General features: G+C 52.7%; 1 protein-coding gene across 2 annotated transcripts in view; it reads left to right on the top strand.

Moving 5' to 3' along the window:
* LOC111143512 (synaptotagmin 6) overlaps positions 1 to 17,929 on the top strand; it is a 54,443-nt gene extending 36,514 nt beyond the window's left edge. Inside the window, exons 4-7 of one of the 2 annotated variants that reach the window (XM_022497321.1) lie at positions 6,528 to 6,648; positions 10,879 to 11,050; positions 12,228 to 12,378; positions 17,858 to 17,929. In XM_022497321.1, the coding sequence (XP_022353029.1) occupies positions 6,528 to 6,648; positions 10,879 to 11,050; positions 12,228 to 12,378; positions 17,858 to 17,929 (516 nt within the window). Of the gene's footprint in view, positions 1 to 6,527; positions 6,649 to 10,878; positions 11,051 to 12,227; positions 12,379 to 16,173; positions 16,192 to 17,857 lie in introns of those variants that run through there. The other variant, XM_022497322.1, reaches the window with a different exon arrangement.
* The last annotated feature ends 257 nt before the right edge of the window (positions 17,930 to 18,186 follow it).

Raw genomic sequence — 18,186 nt, 5'->3', positions numbered from 1 at the left:
CTGTTTCCCTGAAGATGCTCAGATACGGCAACATTTGCCTCCCCCTCCCCCGCCATGTGCTTTAATCTCTCAGGTCCCAGGGACACAGCCCAGTCCGAGCATCTCACCGACTTCCTCCTGCATGCCCTGCCCCCCAAAGCTGGAGGGTCTCCCTCTTTCCCAGTGGCCATCCCGGGCTTTCAGGGTCCACACCACAGGCTGCAGCTGGAGTCCATTGAGTTCATATAAGGCATCTCTCTCCTGCCAGATCATTTATTCACATTGCTGCAAAGCCCTTGGGGCAGAAAGCACCTGAGAGAACAAGTAGGCAGAGATGGAACGCAGAACAAATGGAACCTGCCCTAGCCCCCCCGCAGAGAACCCGAGCATCACAGCAGCCCTGTCCATGTTCCATCTTGGCCACCCCCAGCATTCTCCCCAAAGCCTTAGAAGCTTGGGCCTGAGGAAGGGCAGGGAGGGAGCCAACCCAGCCTCAGTCCCTCCCCGAGCACACACACACACACACACACACACACACACACACACACACACACACCCCGCTCACAGCGGGAGTCCTGGAAGCTGCGGAGGAAGGAGAACGCCCACCCCCTGGGATCCAGGGGCTCTGGGCCGGCGGGGTGTCAGTCTCTGCTCTCCGCCCCTGCAGCCCCATCATCCAGCGGGTCACTAGAACCTGCTGATCGTTGTCTCAGAAACGTGCTGCCTTTGCTTCAAGGCATTTGTAACACTTGATCTTTCAACCCAGAGGCATTGGGAACCCCAAGTGAGACCAGGGGGGTGAGAGTAGGCAACCCAAGAGGAGCGAACAGAGCAGCTGGCCTGGAAAGACAACTGTCGTGCAAGGACATCAGAGGTAGGGACAGATGATTTCAGGCAGTGGCAAGAGCAGGACAGAAGCATGGATGTGCAGAAGTCCCCACCCTGCATCTCACCTTCTAATACAGAATCTCTCACGTCCCGCCTCAGCCTAGAATGGCCTCACTCATTTTCCTCTGCTCGTTTTCCTTTGGCTCACCTTGCCAAAGACCCTGTTGGAAGCCTACCCTGTAACCCCAGGGCACTTTATTACTCCCTCTGCCGCCCCTTCCCCCTACATCTCGCCCAAGCCTGTCTTAAAGCACGGATCACACCAACAGATTACTTCTATGCTTTCTCTTCCCTGTCCCTGCCCCAGGACTGTGAGATCTTTATAATATTTGCAAAGATGGAAGTAATAATTATAATAGCAGCTAACAGTCACTGAAAGCCTGCTCTGAGCCTGGCACTACGCCAAGCACTCTACACAGATGACGTCATTGAATCCTAACAGCAACCTTAAGAGGTGGATGCTGTGTTATTAGCCCCATTTTACAGATTAAGAAACCAGCACTGCTCATTAACATCACAGCTGGAGCTTGGATCGCACCCCACCCCCGTCCCCCACCCCCCTGCCCTGAGCTAACTGAGCCCCAGTCCATACTCTCAGCCTTTCTCTCATCAGCCTGGACTAGGTGCGACAGAGACCCCGTCTCTGCCCTCAAAGAGCCCACGATCTAAGGCAAACCGAGCATTTGTCACAGAATCCACATGAGTGATAGGAAAGTTAGGGTGGTGGCCTGGGCTACGGAAGAAGAGGTCTGGGGTACTTTGGGGGCAGAGGAAAGGGCCCAGCCCCAAGAGCCAGCCAGCCTCCGCCTCTGACTCAGCTCTACCCCGATTCCAAACCGCAGGCCTTCACAGAGGGATTGCTCCCTGGATGTTTTTCTACCCGTTGGAGGCAAGTGGCTTCCACCCGTCTCTCTTGCAGGCCGCCTGCCCTGGGGTAGCTTAGCCGCACTTCTACCCTGTGCTTCAGAGATCCTTTTCAGTCTCCTGTGGCCTTCTTAAAAGTGTAGCAGATGCTTCTCTGCCGATGATGAGAGATTCCGACAAGCCACTTAATGATTAAGAGACAAGCGTTCTCTAAAAGATGGGGAAGGATGGTTCTTACTTTGCTTAGCCTGGATTCCCAAGACAGACCCGGAGTGTGGATGCCACTCATTGCCTATTTGGGAGGAAGAGAAAGCGCCGGAGAAGACTAAAACACTTGGGGGTAGTGGGGACCGAAGGAATGAGAGCGTTTGGATTTCAAGGCCAAGTTGCTAGATTCCTTGAGGCGGGCTATAGACAACAGTCAGGCATCCTTGGGTCGTCTCCATTGGTGATGTTGATGGTAGGATTTCCAGTGTGAATCCTTGGTTTTTATGGCTGGCAGGGAGGGACTAGAATGTTTAGGACGATCCTCTCATGTTACGATGTGAAAGGATGAGCCCAAGTTCTCATGGCTGATTGGTGGCTGAAGGATTCGTGGCTGATTGGTGGCTCCTGACTTGTGGTTCACTGTTTTTTCCTGGGCAGCCCCCAGACAGGAATTCTCTTCTGTGCTTACGGCTCTGTGAGTGCATCAAAGAGGAGGAGACTGTGTTGCAGACAGCCTACCGGGCAACCCACAAGAGCAGCGGTGTGCCATGGAGGGGCCTTTGAGAATCTTGCGGCTCTCTGCCCTCTCCAAACTCTAGCCAGGACTGAGAGCCAGTGCTCCTGGACCCCCATCCGCCCCCATCAACCTGCAGGTTAGCAGCTGAGAGGGCCAAGTTGGTTTCTGCCAAGTTCTGGACAGCAGTGACCTCTCCATCACTGGGGAGCTCATTACCAATCAGGGGCCCTAAGGCGGCCTCCCCTGACAGCCAGTGAAGATGAAAGCAATAATGTGCGGGCTGTTCTGCAGCCCCTGGTCACCCTGGTTTTATTAAAGCCAAAGTCTCAGGCATCACTAATGAGCATAAAGGACTGGCAAGGAGTATAGGATCTGGGGCTGAAACCTCCTAAGAGAGGGGGTGTGGCAGAGCAAGGATCTGGCAAGGCCACCCAAGGGGCCGAGCTGGGGCCCAGCTTCCCAGAGAGGGAGGTGACTGCCAGGAGATGCTGACTCTGTGTTTGCTTAGCCCCCATCCCTCTATTTACTCAAAAGTAACCTCTTTATTTTCCTTTATCAAACAGGCCAGTCCTCTGCTGCCTGTGTGGGCAGGGGAACAACACCCGCTCCGTCCATTGAGCCAAGGGCATCCAACTTGCGGTCGGGCCCCGTGAGGCCCAGTCACCCACGGCAGAAGGTCCTGGGTCCAGCTGTAGGCCCCTTGGCTCCTGTTGTCTCTCTGCCTGCAAGTCATGGGGGCGGATCTTGGCTTGTTTTCTTTACTGTGCATGAAGAAAGGAGTTCACGGTCAGAAGCAGGGACCACAGTGGGGGTAGGGAGCCCCACACCACGCCGTAGACTCAGCACGTGTGCTGCCCAGCTGCCACAGTCCTGTCAAGAAAGGGCACCCCTGCAGAAAAGGGGGGGTCCTGTTGGGTTGGTGTTCCCCTGGAGGGAGCCATCCTTGAGAGCAGTGCAGAGAGCTGCATGTGATTCCCCCACGCCCCAAGCCAGTCTCCCGAGTCCACAACAAATCAGCTCGGACTCCCCCAAATAAGACAGCCCTTGAAAGAGCCACTGTGCATTTTAGGATGACAGTGGCAGGGAAACCAGCCCCTTCAGAAAGGGCCACTGACATTGAGAAGCACTCCTTCCAGGGCTCTCCTGGCTAAGACAGGGCCTTGTGTTTCAGTCTGCGTTCATGGAGCTCCTCTCACACGTGGCCGCTTCTGAAGCAGGGGTAGGTGTAAAGCAAAGCTAGACCCAAAGGGACCTCCAGTCACCAGAGGCTAGTGGGAGGGCACGGGGGCAGCAGGGGGGGACTTGGTAACACCGTGGCTCAGGGGCAGAAGGTGCAGCCAGGGTAGGGGGAGAGGTGCCGTCCGTGGGCTGGACCCTGGGTGAAGACCCCTGCAAGAAGCATAGGATTGTCCATGCCAGGACCGGAGGAGAAACATTCTGGCAAAAGGGACCGAAGCTCCACCAGCCCTGTGGAGCGGAGGGTTGGTGTAGAGGAGTAGAGAGGAAGTGAGGTGAGGAACTAAGAGGGGACCCTCAATGCAAGCTAAGACGCAAGCTTCTTGATTCCAGAAGCCGAACAGGGGGAGCCTCTGGGGGTGTTTGAGCAGCAGCCTGGATCCGTAAAAACTGGCACCAGAGCACTCACTAGTCACGCAAGTGGCTTAACTTGGGCAAGCTACTTAACTTCACCAAACAGTCCTTTTCTCCTGTTTGTGGTGGGGATAAGAGCACCTACCTTGGGGGGCTGTAGTAAGACTCACTGAGATGATTTGGCAAAAGACTTGGCATATGGCAGACACATGACTGAGTCTGAAAGGTTTCTCTAGCTTCAGGTAGGAATGAACCTACGAGGCTTATGAGGGAAATAAAGGGAGCTGGGGGCCCCCTCATGCCTCAGTGCCTTGGTCAGAGGTAGAACTTCCAGCCAGGTGCACCAGGGACCTGCTACATGAGGGGAAGGTTGCACTCCCTCAACACCATGTCACAGGGCCATTTCCTTTGACTCCCTCCTTGGACTAGGGGACTAGGGGGACAGGAGACACACCCGAGGGAGATGGGGACCCTGGCACCTTCTTCAAACTGTACACCCCCCCAAGACCGTGTGTGTGCTGAGGGGGGACCCTATCTCCACAGAGCATGGAGCCAAGTTCTAGAGGAGCCAAGGTCACCTTGAGGTGCTCCCTGGGTGAGCCTGATGGTGCTCCAAGATAAAGTGAGTGGGAGGAATGCTCTCCTAAGAGTCGGGAGTCCAGCTGCATCTCCCACCAGCGGTGTAAGCCTGGGCAGAGCTTTGAGACCTGCGTTTTTGAACACTGAGCTCTTCAGCCTGTGAAGCGGAAGGAATAAGGACACTTCCTGCCTCACAGTTTGCTGTGCACATGAGAGTTCGTGGCTGTGGGTGTCGGCTCACTGGCTCTGCACCGCTGTGGGGTTCTGTGTGCTGGAGGGAGTCCCACCTCTAAGGAGTGTACAGCTCTGCCCCCCTAGCCCCCCTCCTGGGGAGCTGGGGGCGTTCCCCTTCTGCTGCTCTGGGATTCAACGGTGGGGGCAAATAAAAAGACCAAGGCTGAATCTTGCGCTAGAGCGAGGGTGGGCACCTATCCCATCTAGAGGAGAGCCCTGGGACCACATGCTCTGGAAGACGGTGAGAGAGGCTTGGATTCATCTGCAGCTGGGGCCAGGTATCAGGTGTTTCTAGGAGTCCTGAACAAGGGGGGGGGGGCTCTTTATGAGAAGAAGGGACAGAAATCTTGGTATCACCCTTGACTGCTCTCTTTGTCACGTGTCGTCTCCTCAGGGAGGCCTGCCCAGCCAACCTGTCTAAAATTCAAACAACTATGGCCTCCCCTGTGAGCATGATGCATCCCCCTTCCCTGCCTTACATTTTTCTCCTCGATACTTTTCACCGTCTAACTTTTTACCTTTTTTCTTGTCCTTTGCCTGAATAAAATGTAAGCTCCGCAGGGCAGTTGGGGCGGGGGTGGGGGGAGGGTTGTGTATTTTGTTTTTTTCCCCCGTATCTCTAGCACACAGAACAACACTTGCACACAGCAGGCGCTCAGTGAACATTTGTCGATTGACTGAATGAATGAATGAGCAAGCGGATGGCCCCATCCGAAATCAGAGCCCCTCCAAACCCTGCCCTCCTCCTTCACCCAGGGTTGGGGGCCAGGGAGGGGTGCACCAGACCAGCCTCAGAGCCTGGGGGTAGTTTTGGCAACAACAGCATCCTCCTCCATCAAGTGGGGAGCAGGGAGAAGAAGCAGTCCAGCCAAGTGCTGTTTGACTGGACAGAGAGACATTCTTGCCCTCTTTGAAGTTTACTGAGAAACTTCCCAGGATTGGACGCCCCCGGGGGCAGGAGGTGCTATACTCCCTGCTGGGTCATATTCCAGGGAAAAGGACAAGGTGGATCCGAGGCCTGGCACAGACCCGGGATGGGGAGTGTACATCTCCTTGCTAGGCAGCATGGCCTGAGCAAGGTCACAATCCTTTGTGCTTTCGTGCCGAGGCCTGGAGGTTAGAGTGCTGGGTGGGTCTCCGGAGAGGCGGGGAAGCTGTCGGGCAGAGGGACTGGTGAGGGACAACTGAGCCTGGGGGCTGGCGGCAGACCTGCAAGGAGAGAGCCCCGGCTGGCCGGAGCGTGTCTTGTGTGGGACACTGTCATGCCCACGGCCAGGCAGGGCCTGGGGTGTGGAGTCAAAGGGGACCAGTGGTTGAGAAGGGCAAACTGGAGGGGAACGGGGCTGGGCCAGTCTGGGGCTGCTGGTCTGGAGGCTGCAGCTGAGGGCCAATGGAGGGCAGGGCAGGACCCAAGAGGATGGCGAGGACTGGGACCAGCATCTGAGCAGAGCTGAGAAGAACAATGCACAGGGCAGATTCTACTGAAGAGGCAACATCATTCTCATTGTCTTTTATTCCCAGTTACTCCCAGCATGGAGGCCAGACCCTCCAGTCCAAAAGACAAGGCACTCTGCCTCAAAGAGCCTTCTCCTAGGTCCCAGAGTGGCCCTCAGCAGCGGCCCTGGGAGCCGTGTGCCCCTCATGTGCCCTCTTGTCTGCTTTTTTGCAGGAAAGCGTGGATCTGGGAGAGATCATGTTCTCCCTGTGCTACCTACCCACAGCAGGCCGGCTCACCCTCACAGTGATCAAATGTCGGAACCTCAAGGCGATGGACATCACAGGCTACTCAGGTACCTCTTCTCCCCAAGTGGCCTGCCAATGGACATTAGCACCTCCTGTCATTTTCCCTTAAAGGAGAGAGAATAAGAAATAAACACATGGGGAAAACAAACAAAAAAAACAAAACAAAAACAAAAACAAATACAAATACAAAAAATATCAAGGAAAATCTTTCTAGTTACATGAGGCCCCAGAACTTTCAAGGGTTTTGTCAAGTTTAAGCGTGCAAATGTTTGTAGGTCCGCATGGCCCTGCGGCAGCCCCACAGATCTAGTCAAGGGGGCAAAGCCCCTGCAAAGCCAAGTGTATTTGTATCTGAGTTTTTTCTGCAGGGCTCACGGCCCCAGCCCCTGCTCCAGGATTGCTGTTAGGTACAGAATAAGTCCCGTTCTAGCAACTGAGGACATGCTTGGTTGGGGGCCACTGCAGAGACCGATCCTTTCTGTGATTCTGTAAGTCGTGATCCTTTCCATGATTCTATAAGTCGTTGTCAGAGAAGGTATCGGAGTTTTGATATAACAGAGACATTGTTTGAGTCCCAGGAGCCTCCTTCCCCCTGTCGGCTCACATTAGCCCGGGAAGTGTCCCAAAGAGCAGACGTGCAGAACAGCCTGGGCTGTGCTCAGAGTTGCAAATGTAGGGAAAGGCTTGTTTCCCTAGACCCATCCATCACCCAAGGGTCTCTTCTGATGAAACAGATTTCCAGTGTCAAGCCACTCCAGAGGTGCCGATGTTTCCTTTTATTCATTCATTATTTATTTTCCTCGAAAACCCCTTAGTATCAGCACAGTGACCATAAAGAGGGGATGGTCCAGCTGCAAACCTCCGGGCCCAGGTGTGACCTGGTGTAGCTGGAAGAAGATGAGGTATTAGACCTTGAAAAATTAGGTTTTGGGGGAAGGTAGTTGGAAAAAGCTGAGGTAATGTGTGTCTGCTGCCGCTTTGACTCCTTCGGAGCTTCTGCTCCCAGCCCCCCATCTCTGTGCAGCGCTCGTGTCTTCCAGGCCAAAAACTCCCCAAGGTAGCGTCCACCCTAATGCCACCTTCCACTGGAGCTCCCACTGTACTTCGGGGAGGACGCCGGGAAGAGCTTAAACAGCGTCTTCCGACGTGTGCAAAGCTCTCAGGCCCCACCAAGTCGGCGTCCTCCAAAAATATAGCCAATGTAGATTTCATTTCAATATCAAAATAAGTGCATGCTGGGGACAGAAATTTCGCTGAGGACTGTCAAGCCTGCTGAGGGAAATAGGATTTTGCTGCCTAAGTCCCCACACTATCTTCTCTGGTGTAATTAAATTGATGTGCTAGAGAGAGAGCTTACGGCAAAGCCACTGAGGTAATCATAACGGCCGTTCCACATCAGAGGGTTGGGGGGAGAGATTTTTCTCATGCTAAATTCTAATCTTCCTCTTGCAATTGACCCTCTTTTCTACCTGGGTTTGGAATCTGCTGTTAAATCTCAGTTTGATTCTGAAAATTCAGGGGTCCTCTTTTTGTCAGGGATTTCTGCCTGTTTGGTTCACAGATATAAGCAAGTGTCTGGAACAGAGCATGCAACACACTAGGCTTTGGATAAATATATTTTGAATGAATGAATGAATGAATGAATGATTAGTGCAAGGAGCCTTGTCAGAGGGTGAAACAGTGAGGCATGTGTGCCAGGGGGCTTTCAAACAAGATCTCTTGTTTTTGAGGATGAGTTTGAGGTTGCTGTCGGTCCAGACTTGCTTGGATCTTGGGCTAAAGCAGGGAGTGAGTGGAGCTCACTGCCTGTTCTTGATTTCTATGACATTGACCACCAAACCTGAGGGTCTACCTAGTCTCCTTGATTTTACTAGTCCTGAGTTAATTCTCTAAGCCCATCCACTGGAATGATCACAAAATAATAATAAGGATCAGGACACCGCAAAAGGGTGGTGAGCAACAGCACCCATCTTTTCCACAACTGGTCTTTACTGATTTGAGTCTAGTGGTTTAAAATGTAAACTTTGGAGTCAGACAGACCTAGTTTCAAATCCGAGGCAAGTTCCTGAATCTCTCCAGCCTCCATCTCCCTATCTGTAAAAGGGGATGATGATGATAGATATTCTATAGCATTGGTGGGAAACTTAAAAGACACAAGGTACATAAATCTCAGCACAGTACCTGGCACATACTGAATGCTGGACTGTGATGGTTCCCATGACAATGGGGTGAAAGGTACTGCCAGGCTTTGTGCCTCCTCCCTCAGCTGCATGGAACATCATAGGCTCTTAGAGAGCAAGCAACCTCCAAGGTCTTACAGAGCCAGCATTCTGCTGGAAGCCACACACTAAGGAACAGTCATCTCTCTGCTTGGCCTCTTGGACAATCACGAGATTGATGGTCTCTCCAAGGGAGCTACACCCACTGAGTTTTATAAATGGATATGCCTCGTAGGAGTGAACAGAGTGGGGGAAGGAAGCTGAGACTCTCCCAGTTGGTGATAAGCCAGTTGTCTGCCTAGTGGCCTCTGGGACAGTTGGCTCTGTCATATTTTTTCCAAGCTAGGTGGCATGGGACACCGCTGGGCTGTGGAAATGCATGGAAATGGGCATGGCAAGGGCTGGGAAAGCACTCGGGCAGCCTCAAGCCTGAAGACGCTTTCCAAGGCAGTGTCCACCTTACGGAGTGTAGACGTTGCTGTGTTAGTGATGGGTCTTGTAACAAGCTTTCTCCACCTGACTGCTCGGACCTCGACCCTGCCCTGGGCATATCCATAGAGAATAGAGCCCTCCGACATCAGAAAGCTGTCTCACAGAGGTTCTAGGAACCCCACCTTCCTTTTTACTGACAACACCCCCGAGAGCAGGGCCTTCCAAATGGGTCATTGGAAACAGCAGGTCGATTAAACACCTCTGCTTAATCACAGTCTTGCCAGCTCCCTCGTAAACCCGAGTGCCCCCGTGGTTAAGGCATGGCTGCCCTGTCACGTTAGTTCATCCGCAGCTCCTTTGGGTATCTGCGGCAATGCCTTCGAGGCTCGAAGTCTCCTCTCACATGTCATAGTTCTCTCTAGCTTCCCCAGAGCTGGGTGCCTCAGCTGCCCTGTGATTGATGTCCAGGGAGCATGAGGGCCTGGTGGGTGCTCAGCGGCCAGGAGATAGAACCACGTGCCTGGGCCTCAAGGCTCCAGGCAGCGGCCGCTCAGCCCACACCCCACCCCCCGCCCTGATGGCTTCCCGGGAACCCTGGCTCCTAGGCAAGAAGGTGTCTCAGTATATCAGCATCTCAGAAGCTGTTATTACCTGTGAGTCACTCTCCATTTCTTGAGCTGTGACGCATAAATAACAATTATGATGGTTCCTGAGACACCTGTGCTATGAGCTACAATAGGTGTCCCTTCACTCGGATGAGTGGGAAATTTCAGGGTAGAATGGTGACCATGAAACATGTATTCAGAAAGCCAAAGAAGGGACAGGGAGGGGGGCATGTGGAGGCTCAGTAAAAAGCTATCTCCTCTGGCGATGGAGAGGATCCAAGGTCCCACTGGGCAGTGAAATGTCACCGGACTGCCCCGAATCTCAGAAACCCGCCTTACTCCGGGCCCCAGCACAGCTCCATCCTCCTCCTCTGCCCCAAAGTGGGCAGGAAACGGCTTCCAGGGAAGCAGAGAGCAGGGTCCTTCCTGATGCCAGCTGGAAATGAGCTTGCTGGGACAATGAGACCCATAATTCTCTTGTCAGGTGGGAGGACACGAACAGCATTGCGACTGTCGCCATTCCTTTACTCTGACAGCTGCGACTCCTTGCGTGTCATCGACTTCTGTTTTTACTCCCTCCCCTTATCCTTTGGTTAATAATGCTGACAAACCCCAGAGGAAAGGACTCCAAGCAGGTGAAAGGAAGGGTGCCTTTGTTCAGCTTCACCACCCTTCGGAGACAGCTGGCCATCACGGAGCTGGGAGGTGGGGCCGTGAACCGCATCCCCACGGGCAGGTGTCCTGTCTGATTTGAGGCCAGTTTCACCATTGGTGAAAGTCCATTAGGCATTCTCCCAATAATCCTGAGGTCGCTAAAGACTCTGTGTTTTATGAAGCACGAAGTGTCCTCAGAGACAGGTGTGCTGCATAAATACAAGGTGGTTTAATTATCCTAACAACCCACTGGTACCATCCGATGAGCAACAGTAGGTCCATGGCTTCCATCCCTCTGCTGCAAATGATGTTCCAGGATATCTGGTTAACATGCTCCCTTCCCTTCCCATCACTCCCACTGGTGCAGATCCATATGTCAAAGTTTCCCTGCTTTGTGACGGGCGGAGACTGAAGAAGAAGAAAACGACCATAAAGAAAAACACTCTAAATCCTGTCTACAATGAAGCCATCATCTTTGATATCCCCCCAGAGAACATGGATCAAGTCAGTCTGCTCATCTCGGTTATGGATTATGATCGGTAGGTGAGGGTCCCGGAGGGCCATGGTTTCCTGCCTCTCACCCCCACACCAGGGCAGTGCAGGGTTTCAGGAGCCCATTGGCCTCGAGCCTGGCTCCACCCAAGAAGGGTGCAGAAGTTTGAGGAAGAGCCTGGATTCCCCTGAGCAGAAGCTCGTGCTTTGCTTCCCAGCAGGCCCATTTCCACCCATCAGTTTCCCTGAATGCGCTCCTGCTGATTCCTTTTCCTCCATCTGGCACCAAGTCTGAGCACCTCTCCTCTCCGTTTCTGATGCTGCTACCATTCTCACTGACAGACAGCTGTGCAACCTCCCAGCAGACAGCCTCCATCACTCCCTGACTCAAGTCAGCCAATGCACGGAGGCTCACCTTCCTTAAAGACCACTTTCTTCGGAACCTGCCCTTTCTTTGGAACCATCTGTGGTTCCTGTTAATCCAGGCCCTTCCCCTGGTTTCTCAAGACCTTCCAGAATCTGGACCCAGCATCATCATCCAACTTCATTTCCTCTTCCTTGCATGGATTTCTTCTCTTCCACTTAGTCAAATCCTCTCTTCATCAAGGCTGGCTCAAAAATGTTTCCCAACCTCGCCCCAACCCCCACCCCGAGCCACCATGACACCTCTCCAGTTCACTCCAGCTGAAGGAGGGGAAAAAAAAACCCACAAAACAAACATGCAGTAAAGCCTTCATGTAGGATTTTTAGCACAAGTTCTCGGGCATACTAGGTACTCGCTGAACATATTTGCGTGAAGACTGATATTCTTGCTGAGTGAGTAAATCACATTCTAACCACTGGGGGTATGGAGAAATGGTGCTTAGAGCAGGGTGATTTATTTCCAAATGCCGATGTCTCGAGCGAGGGTGTGATGTGCTAGCTGAGTCAAAGAAGAGAAAAGACTGAAATTCTCCTGTTCCCTAAAGTCAGGCCATCTGCCCACCATTTCCTGAGATCCCAAAGGCGTTTATAACCTTTTTCTCATCTGTCTGAGTCAATGTCCACCCAAGGAGGCTGGGCAAAGCTTCACGGCCGCTGGTAGTCTGAGAGGCCTTGCCAAGCATCTATTTTCAGAGCTCAGCACTCCGAGTTAGCCCTGCCAGGCAGAATCCCAGACCCCGGGACCTCCCTTTCTGGCAGCATGTCCGGTCACCAGCTCCAGGCCCTTTGTTTCTCCCCCAGAGTGGGCCACAATGAGATCATAGGAGTCTGCCGTGTGGGGATCAATGCTGAGGGCCTGGGCCGGGACCACTGGAACGAGATGCTGGCGTACCCGCGGAAGCCCATCGCACACTGGCACTCCTTGGTGGAGGTAAAGAAATCCTTCAAAGAGGTGGGTGAGGTCGTGCTCGGCCCTTGGCATGTTTGCTGCATGGCCACGCGGGCTGGAGAATGGCAGTCAGCAGCTGTGTGACCTCGCCTGCGTTGCTCCTTCCCGGGGTGCACGTCAGCGGCAGGAAGGAGGTGGAGAAGGATGGGGGGGAGCTGCCTGACAGAAAGCCTCTGATGTTGAGTATATTGAAAGTGACACTGAGTCCTAAATGGAAAATTAAAACCGGGAGGAAGCCCTCCCAGTGGCTCCCCGGTGCCAGGCCCGGGGCCAACTCGGTCCTCTGGGAGAAAGCCCCACGAGGGTGAGCTCAGAACTTGGCAAGAAATTCTACCCTTGTTGAATCACTATGTTCCCTGAAGCTCTAGCCAGGCCGTCCTCAGGCAGTCTTCATGGCCTTCATGTGGATGGCCAGAGACGAGATCCTGCTGCCATGAAAGCTGGTTCTCCCATGGCTGGAGAGAGCATGGCTTCAAGGTGTCACGCTCTCTGACGGGATCCTAACAGGGATAGAACACGTGGAGCACTACCCAGGAGTCCTGAGCCCTGGGCTCCAAACTCAGCCCCTTCGGACTTGCTGTATAATCTCCAGCCAGTCATTTCTCTCAGTGGCAAAAGAAAATGTCCCTTCCCATGATATTTACAGTTGGCTCCCCCTCCACCAAACTCCACCAGTGTGAGATCCTGCAAATTATCATCCTGGTGGCTCCCAGGCCTGCTTTTTCTCAAAGCGTTGGGATGTGGGGGTAGCCAGGTGAGCCTGAAACCTCAATTTGAGGATCTCATACCCCAGTCCATACCCTAAAAAGATAGGTGGTTGTTTGTTCATCCCAGACTTCAAGCCTAGGAAGTCCAGAGGTTAAAATGGGAAAATTGACTAATAAACAAAATAAATAAAGCTTTAACCCTTACACCACATGGCCCCTCAGCTTAAAAGCAGTCACCTTAAAAACAGAGGACTGTGGACCTTTGAACAGCACAGTTCGAATGGTGCGGGTCCACGTGTGTGTGGATTTTTTTTTTTTTTAAATAAATACAGAACAACACTGTAAATGTATTTTCTCTCCCTTACAACTTTCTTAATGACATTTTCTTTTCTGTCACTTTATTGTAAGAATACAGTATAGACCTCCTATAACATAGAAAGTATGTGTTCATGGACTGCTAATGTTATCGGTGAGGCTTCTGGTCAACAGTAGGTGATGAGTAGTCAAGTTTTGGGGGAGTCAAAGTCATAGCAGATCTTTGACCGTGTGGAGGGTCAGTGCCCCCAATCCCAGTGTTGTTCAAGGGTTAACTGTAATCCCTTCTCCCGGCTCTGGGACACGAGAAAGGCGCGAGCAGCAAAGCCAAGGACCTGGCAGCTCTGCCTTCTCTTCTCGGTGTGGCCAGGCCTGTCTCTCCCCTGCTTGCAGCGGTGTGAGTGGTCTTAGGAGAGACTGAGGGCTGTGAGGGAGAGAGGGCTCTGGGAGCCAGGCTAACTGATTTACCTACTGCTGTAGGCACATCTTTGGGGTGAGCATGGAGAAGTAAGGCATCCACACAAAGCTCCTGTTCATCGGAGGGCTCCTGGTTCTGTCTTGTAGTTGCCTTGATTCACAGTGGTGAAGCTTGGATGATGGAGACCGGTCCCTCGGCTCTCCAGCTCCCTTCCCCCAAGGGAGCCTCTGCCCCTTCTTAGGCAGAAGGCTCCCTACAGGGTGTGGGTGAGGCACCCACGACCACCCTCCGACTCCACAGGAGGCAGCTCCTGGAAGGAACCGAGGATGACCTGGGGTCCACCCTCTGTGCCTCACTGAACGCAGGCCTGATTCAACCAATGAAGGGCGCTGTGCCCCCTCCCCCCTCTTAAATCCCTTTGAGATATTTAAGAGTAGAATAAGCATACTATAATGTTCAGGGTGGTTTAGGGGCAGGGACATGTAAGCTGATGGGCTGTAGGGCTTTAGGCAACTCATTGTCCCCCTCTCCAGGTTCTTGGTTGGTGAATGAGGGGGTCGGCTCCCGTCATCTCTGCTTTTCTAGGAAACTCTGACCCTAAGTGATGGGGGATAGAACCAGTGAGTACTCCCGTGGCACCAGCTCAGAAAGATAACCCTCCCTGTGTGACTGGGCCGCCCTGTCCACACAAACTGAAGCTACCGGCCCATGGCGGCTGGAGTTGGGGGTGTGTGCAGGGAGGCCAGAAGGTGCCGGCCCTCGGTTCCAGAATCACTCTACAGTGAATACAACCTAATTAAGCCAAATAATTGATTCCGAGTCCCATTCCTTTGAAAACTCTGACTCACCAGTCCAGACTACAAAAGAAAGAAAGATAAAGTAGAATCAAGCCCTTGAAAATGAATATTTGATGAGACGGTAAAGGGAAAGTAACAGTATATGGAAAACGAAAAGAGAATAAATTGATTTATATCCTTTGGGTTTACTTTTTTCTTGACCTCGCACACCAAGCTCCCGAGCCCGCCCCTCCCCCTCTCATTATCCTACCATTTTGTGCTCAGGGGATCATTTCTCCATATGAAGAAGCTGAAAATGACATTCATCTTGGCAACCTAGGATTTCACCTACACTTTTAGCACCCACAGTTTGAGTATCTTTATAAAACTACATTTAAAACCCTACCAGGCAGATAGGAAGTAAACCCTCTTTGGGCTCAAGTGATGCTTTGCACTCGAACACCTCCCCCCTCAATCACCCTTAAAGCTCCCATCTTGCCTCCTCGGTTAAGTTCTGGACATTGAACAAGAGCCTTGCTCCTGAAACTTGCTTCTCCCATTCATATCCTACATACAGAAATCTCACTCTCCCGCTCCCAGGAAGATCTATAAATTACACACATCTATAAAGTACTCTCTATTTAAATTGTACCTTCCTTCGAGAAGTTTTGAGTGCCGTGATCATTTCTTTTTTATTAATGAAAACAGTGGGCACTCTACTTGCCCACTTGTTTGGGGTTTTAAAATAAGGTTGAGTGGAACAAATGAACTGAAAAGGCATTTTCCCCTGCTGGGATGTTTTTAGTGAGTAGAAATGGATTAAGCCCCAGCGAGCGTCCTTCCCTGGTGGCAGCGGTGGCAGTGGCCCCCTTCCCTCCAGGCACTGCTGTGTGTTATTGCTATCACCGCACACAGAGCCAAGGCTGACCAGCAGCCTTCTCCGAGGTGTTCTATCATGAAGGGCCAAGTGGAGATCAGCTTCCAGAGATTTCAGATCTGTCTGAGCGTGACCCCATTGCAGAACAACAAAAGGTCTTAAGGAACACAGGCGTCCTGGCACAATCACCTTCCCAGGTGCCAGAGAAGGGAGGCCGATCTTTTTGACTTCAGAGCCACCATGATAAGCCTGCTGGAGTCATTCACTTTCCCATTGTCCACGAACCCCATCTCCTTCCTCTGTTTGTCTTCACAGAAACAATCAGGGGCTGGCAGGGAAGCCAGCGTGCCTTCCGCATGTGTCCTGAATGGACAGTTACGCTCCGCGTGACTTGGGCTATTATAAGAAAAAAAAAAGGTACCCTGTGTGGCCATTTCGCCTTTCCTCCTCCGCACTGGCCTATCAGTCAGATTGTTTAAGATTGTTTAAGTGGCATGCTTGATCAGGGGAGAAGCCAGGAATCACTGTGTAACTTTCAGCGGCCCTAAAGGCTGGCACAGAGAAAGTAGATCCCCTAAGACAGAGGTGTGTTAGATGAGAGCATTGGTGACCATCTTGTGTCGCCTTCTGGTTAAGAGGCACTGGAGTCAGAAGTCACCGTGGGCTCAACAACCAGGCACTTATTTATTTAAAATATTTCACCAGGGAAACCCTCGGTTGTGATTTCATTCACGTGGACGCTGCAAGCAGAGAGACTGTCACCTGGAGTTAGGAGTAAGTACCCGGTGCGGCCCCTGAGATGTTAGGTTTCCTCTTGCCCCGTGCATCTCCTTCTCCCCCGCTGTGGCCGGATGGAAGCTGGCAGCAGGAGGGAGTGGAGGGAGCGCGGAGCTGGGAGTTAGGAGACCTGGTTTCGCCTGCTGGCTCCGCCCCTAACTAGCGGTGTCTTGACTTCTCTGTGTCTTGGTTTTGTCATACGTGAGAACTGGACAGTTGAGTGGATGGCGCCCCAGGCCTGCCCCCAGGTCGGGCATGCTAAGATTGCTCAGGTCTAGGGCACGTAGTGGTGGTCCTCCTCTGTACCCGATGGCCCAATGTGGGGTTAGTTGTGAAGATCTGCCAGATGGCCTGTACAGGGAAACGAAGGGACGAAGCCTGGGGAAGGTGACAGAGGCTTTCTGTAGAAGTGGGAGCGTGGAGATGTCCCGCAGGTCGTGGTCTCTCCTCAGCGCCATGGATTTCCAGTAGGAAACACCGGCTGGCAAACATTCTATTCCTTAGGTGGCTCAGCTCTGTCTAGAGATGGCTGTGCTGTGGGGAGCACGGCATCCTTCCCCCTCCCGCCCCCATTCGTGCCCAGGTGCAGTAGAAGAGAAGCTTCTACTCAGCCCATCATTCCATCGTGGAGACCCCCCAGAGCTCAGGGGCAGCAGAGGAGGCCGTACTTTGTTTCAGAAAGACCACCTCGACCACCTCCCTAACTCCTTCTGGAGCCCTGTCCCACGGGCACCTGGGAGAGGTTTGGGTCTCCTCAGCTCCCAGGAAGGATGGAGTGAACAGTGGACACTGCCTCACTTTGAAGTTACATGGCCCCAAGATGGGTCAAGAATTTTCCTGGGGTCAGATCTTTGCCCAGAAAACAGTGCCCCAGCACAACTGGCTTTTCAGTTAAGGAAGGGTCGAAGGGCTCAGGTGCGGGTCCATCCACTCTCAGCCCTCTTCTTCGCTCTGTTACGCCTCCTTACATCACCCACCTTGAGAGGAGGATCAGGGTGGGGCTGACAGGGCAACCTGTGAGGCAGGAGAAGGCAGGGGATGGTCCTGAGGGGGGGGGAAGGGCTGCCCGCCTCCTACCCCCAGCTCCTCACAAAGTGGGTGTGAATGCCCACAGGAAGCATTAAACCTGAGAAAGAGAGCTGGATGCTAGAGCGATATCAGGTTTGTAGCTGCACTAACAGCTCCCAGACAAATTGCTAATAATTCATGGACGTGGGTTCTTGGCAGTAAGGGCACATTCTGTAGACGGCCTCTTTCGCTGCTAACATAATCTGATTTTCAGTGTGAAAAATGGCTGAAGCACTCAGAAATGGCCCAGTCATAGCATCTCATTAACACACACACACACACACACACACACACACACACACACACAGTGGAGAAAACGTTCATTACCTCTGCAGTAGGTCTTAAAAAAAAAAAAAAATCAGGTATTCCAAACTGGAAGCTCTACAGCTCTTTTCCTTCTGTTTTTGCATGGCTGACAGCAAAATCCAAGTAAGCTTATGAAAAGCCGGGAAGGGTGAATTCAGTGCATGGGCCACAGAAGTTTCAAAAGTTGAAATGCCAGTCCCCTTGGCCATCGGTAACCAGCCTTCTCCCCTCTCCACAGTGGCAGGGCCGGGCTGCCAGCTTTGACAGCGAGAGCTCGTGCCCATCTCCGAAACCACCTCCCACACCATGAGCTGTGCAACCGGGCGACACCAACGGGACTCAGCGACGCTCTTTTTGCACTCGTTCAGCTGTCCAAACACAGTGTCGCGCAGGGGCAGCAGCAGCCGTAGCACGAGTCGTAACTGCTCCTGCGTGGGTCAAGGTCACGACCCTTGTCGTGTGGCCAGACCTGTCTTAGTCTTTCTTGTCTCCCAAGGTGATGTTTTCTATGGTTTTTCACTTTTTATGGATCTGTTGCCAAGAAGAGAAGGGGGGAAGAGTAGGAGA

This window comes from Enhydra lutris, unplaced genomic scaffold (genome assembly GCF_002288905.1).
Source record: "Enhydra lutris kenyoni isolate GAN:26980312 unplaced genomic scaffold, ASM228890v2 scaffoldscaffold9, whole genome shotgun sequence".
Lineage (NCBI taxonomy): Eukaryota > Metazoa > Chordata > Mammalia > Carnivora > Mustelidae > Enhydra > Enhydra lutris.
The sequence above is the reverse complement of the archived record's forward strand: the minus strand, read 5'-3'. Positions and strand labels throughout refer to the sequence as shown.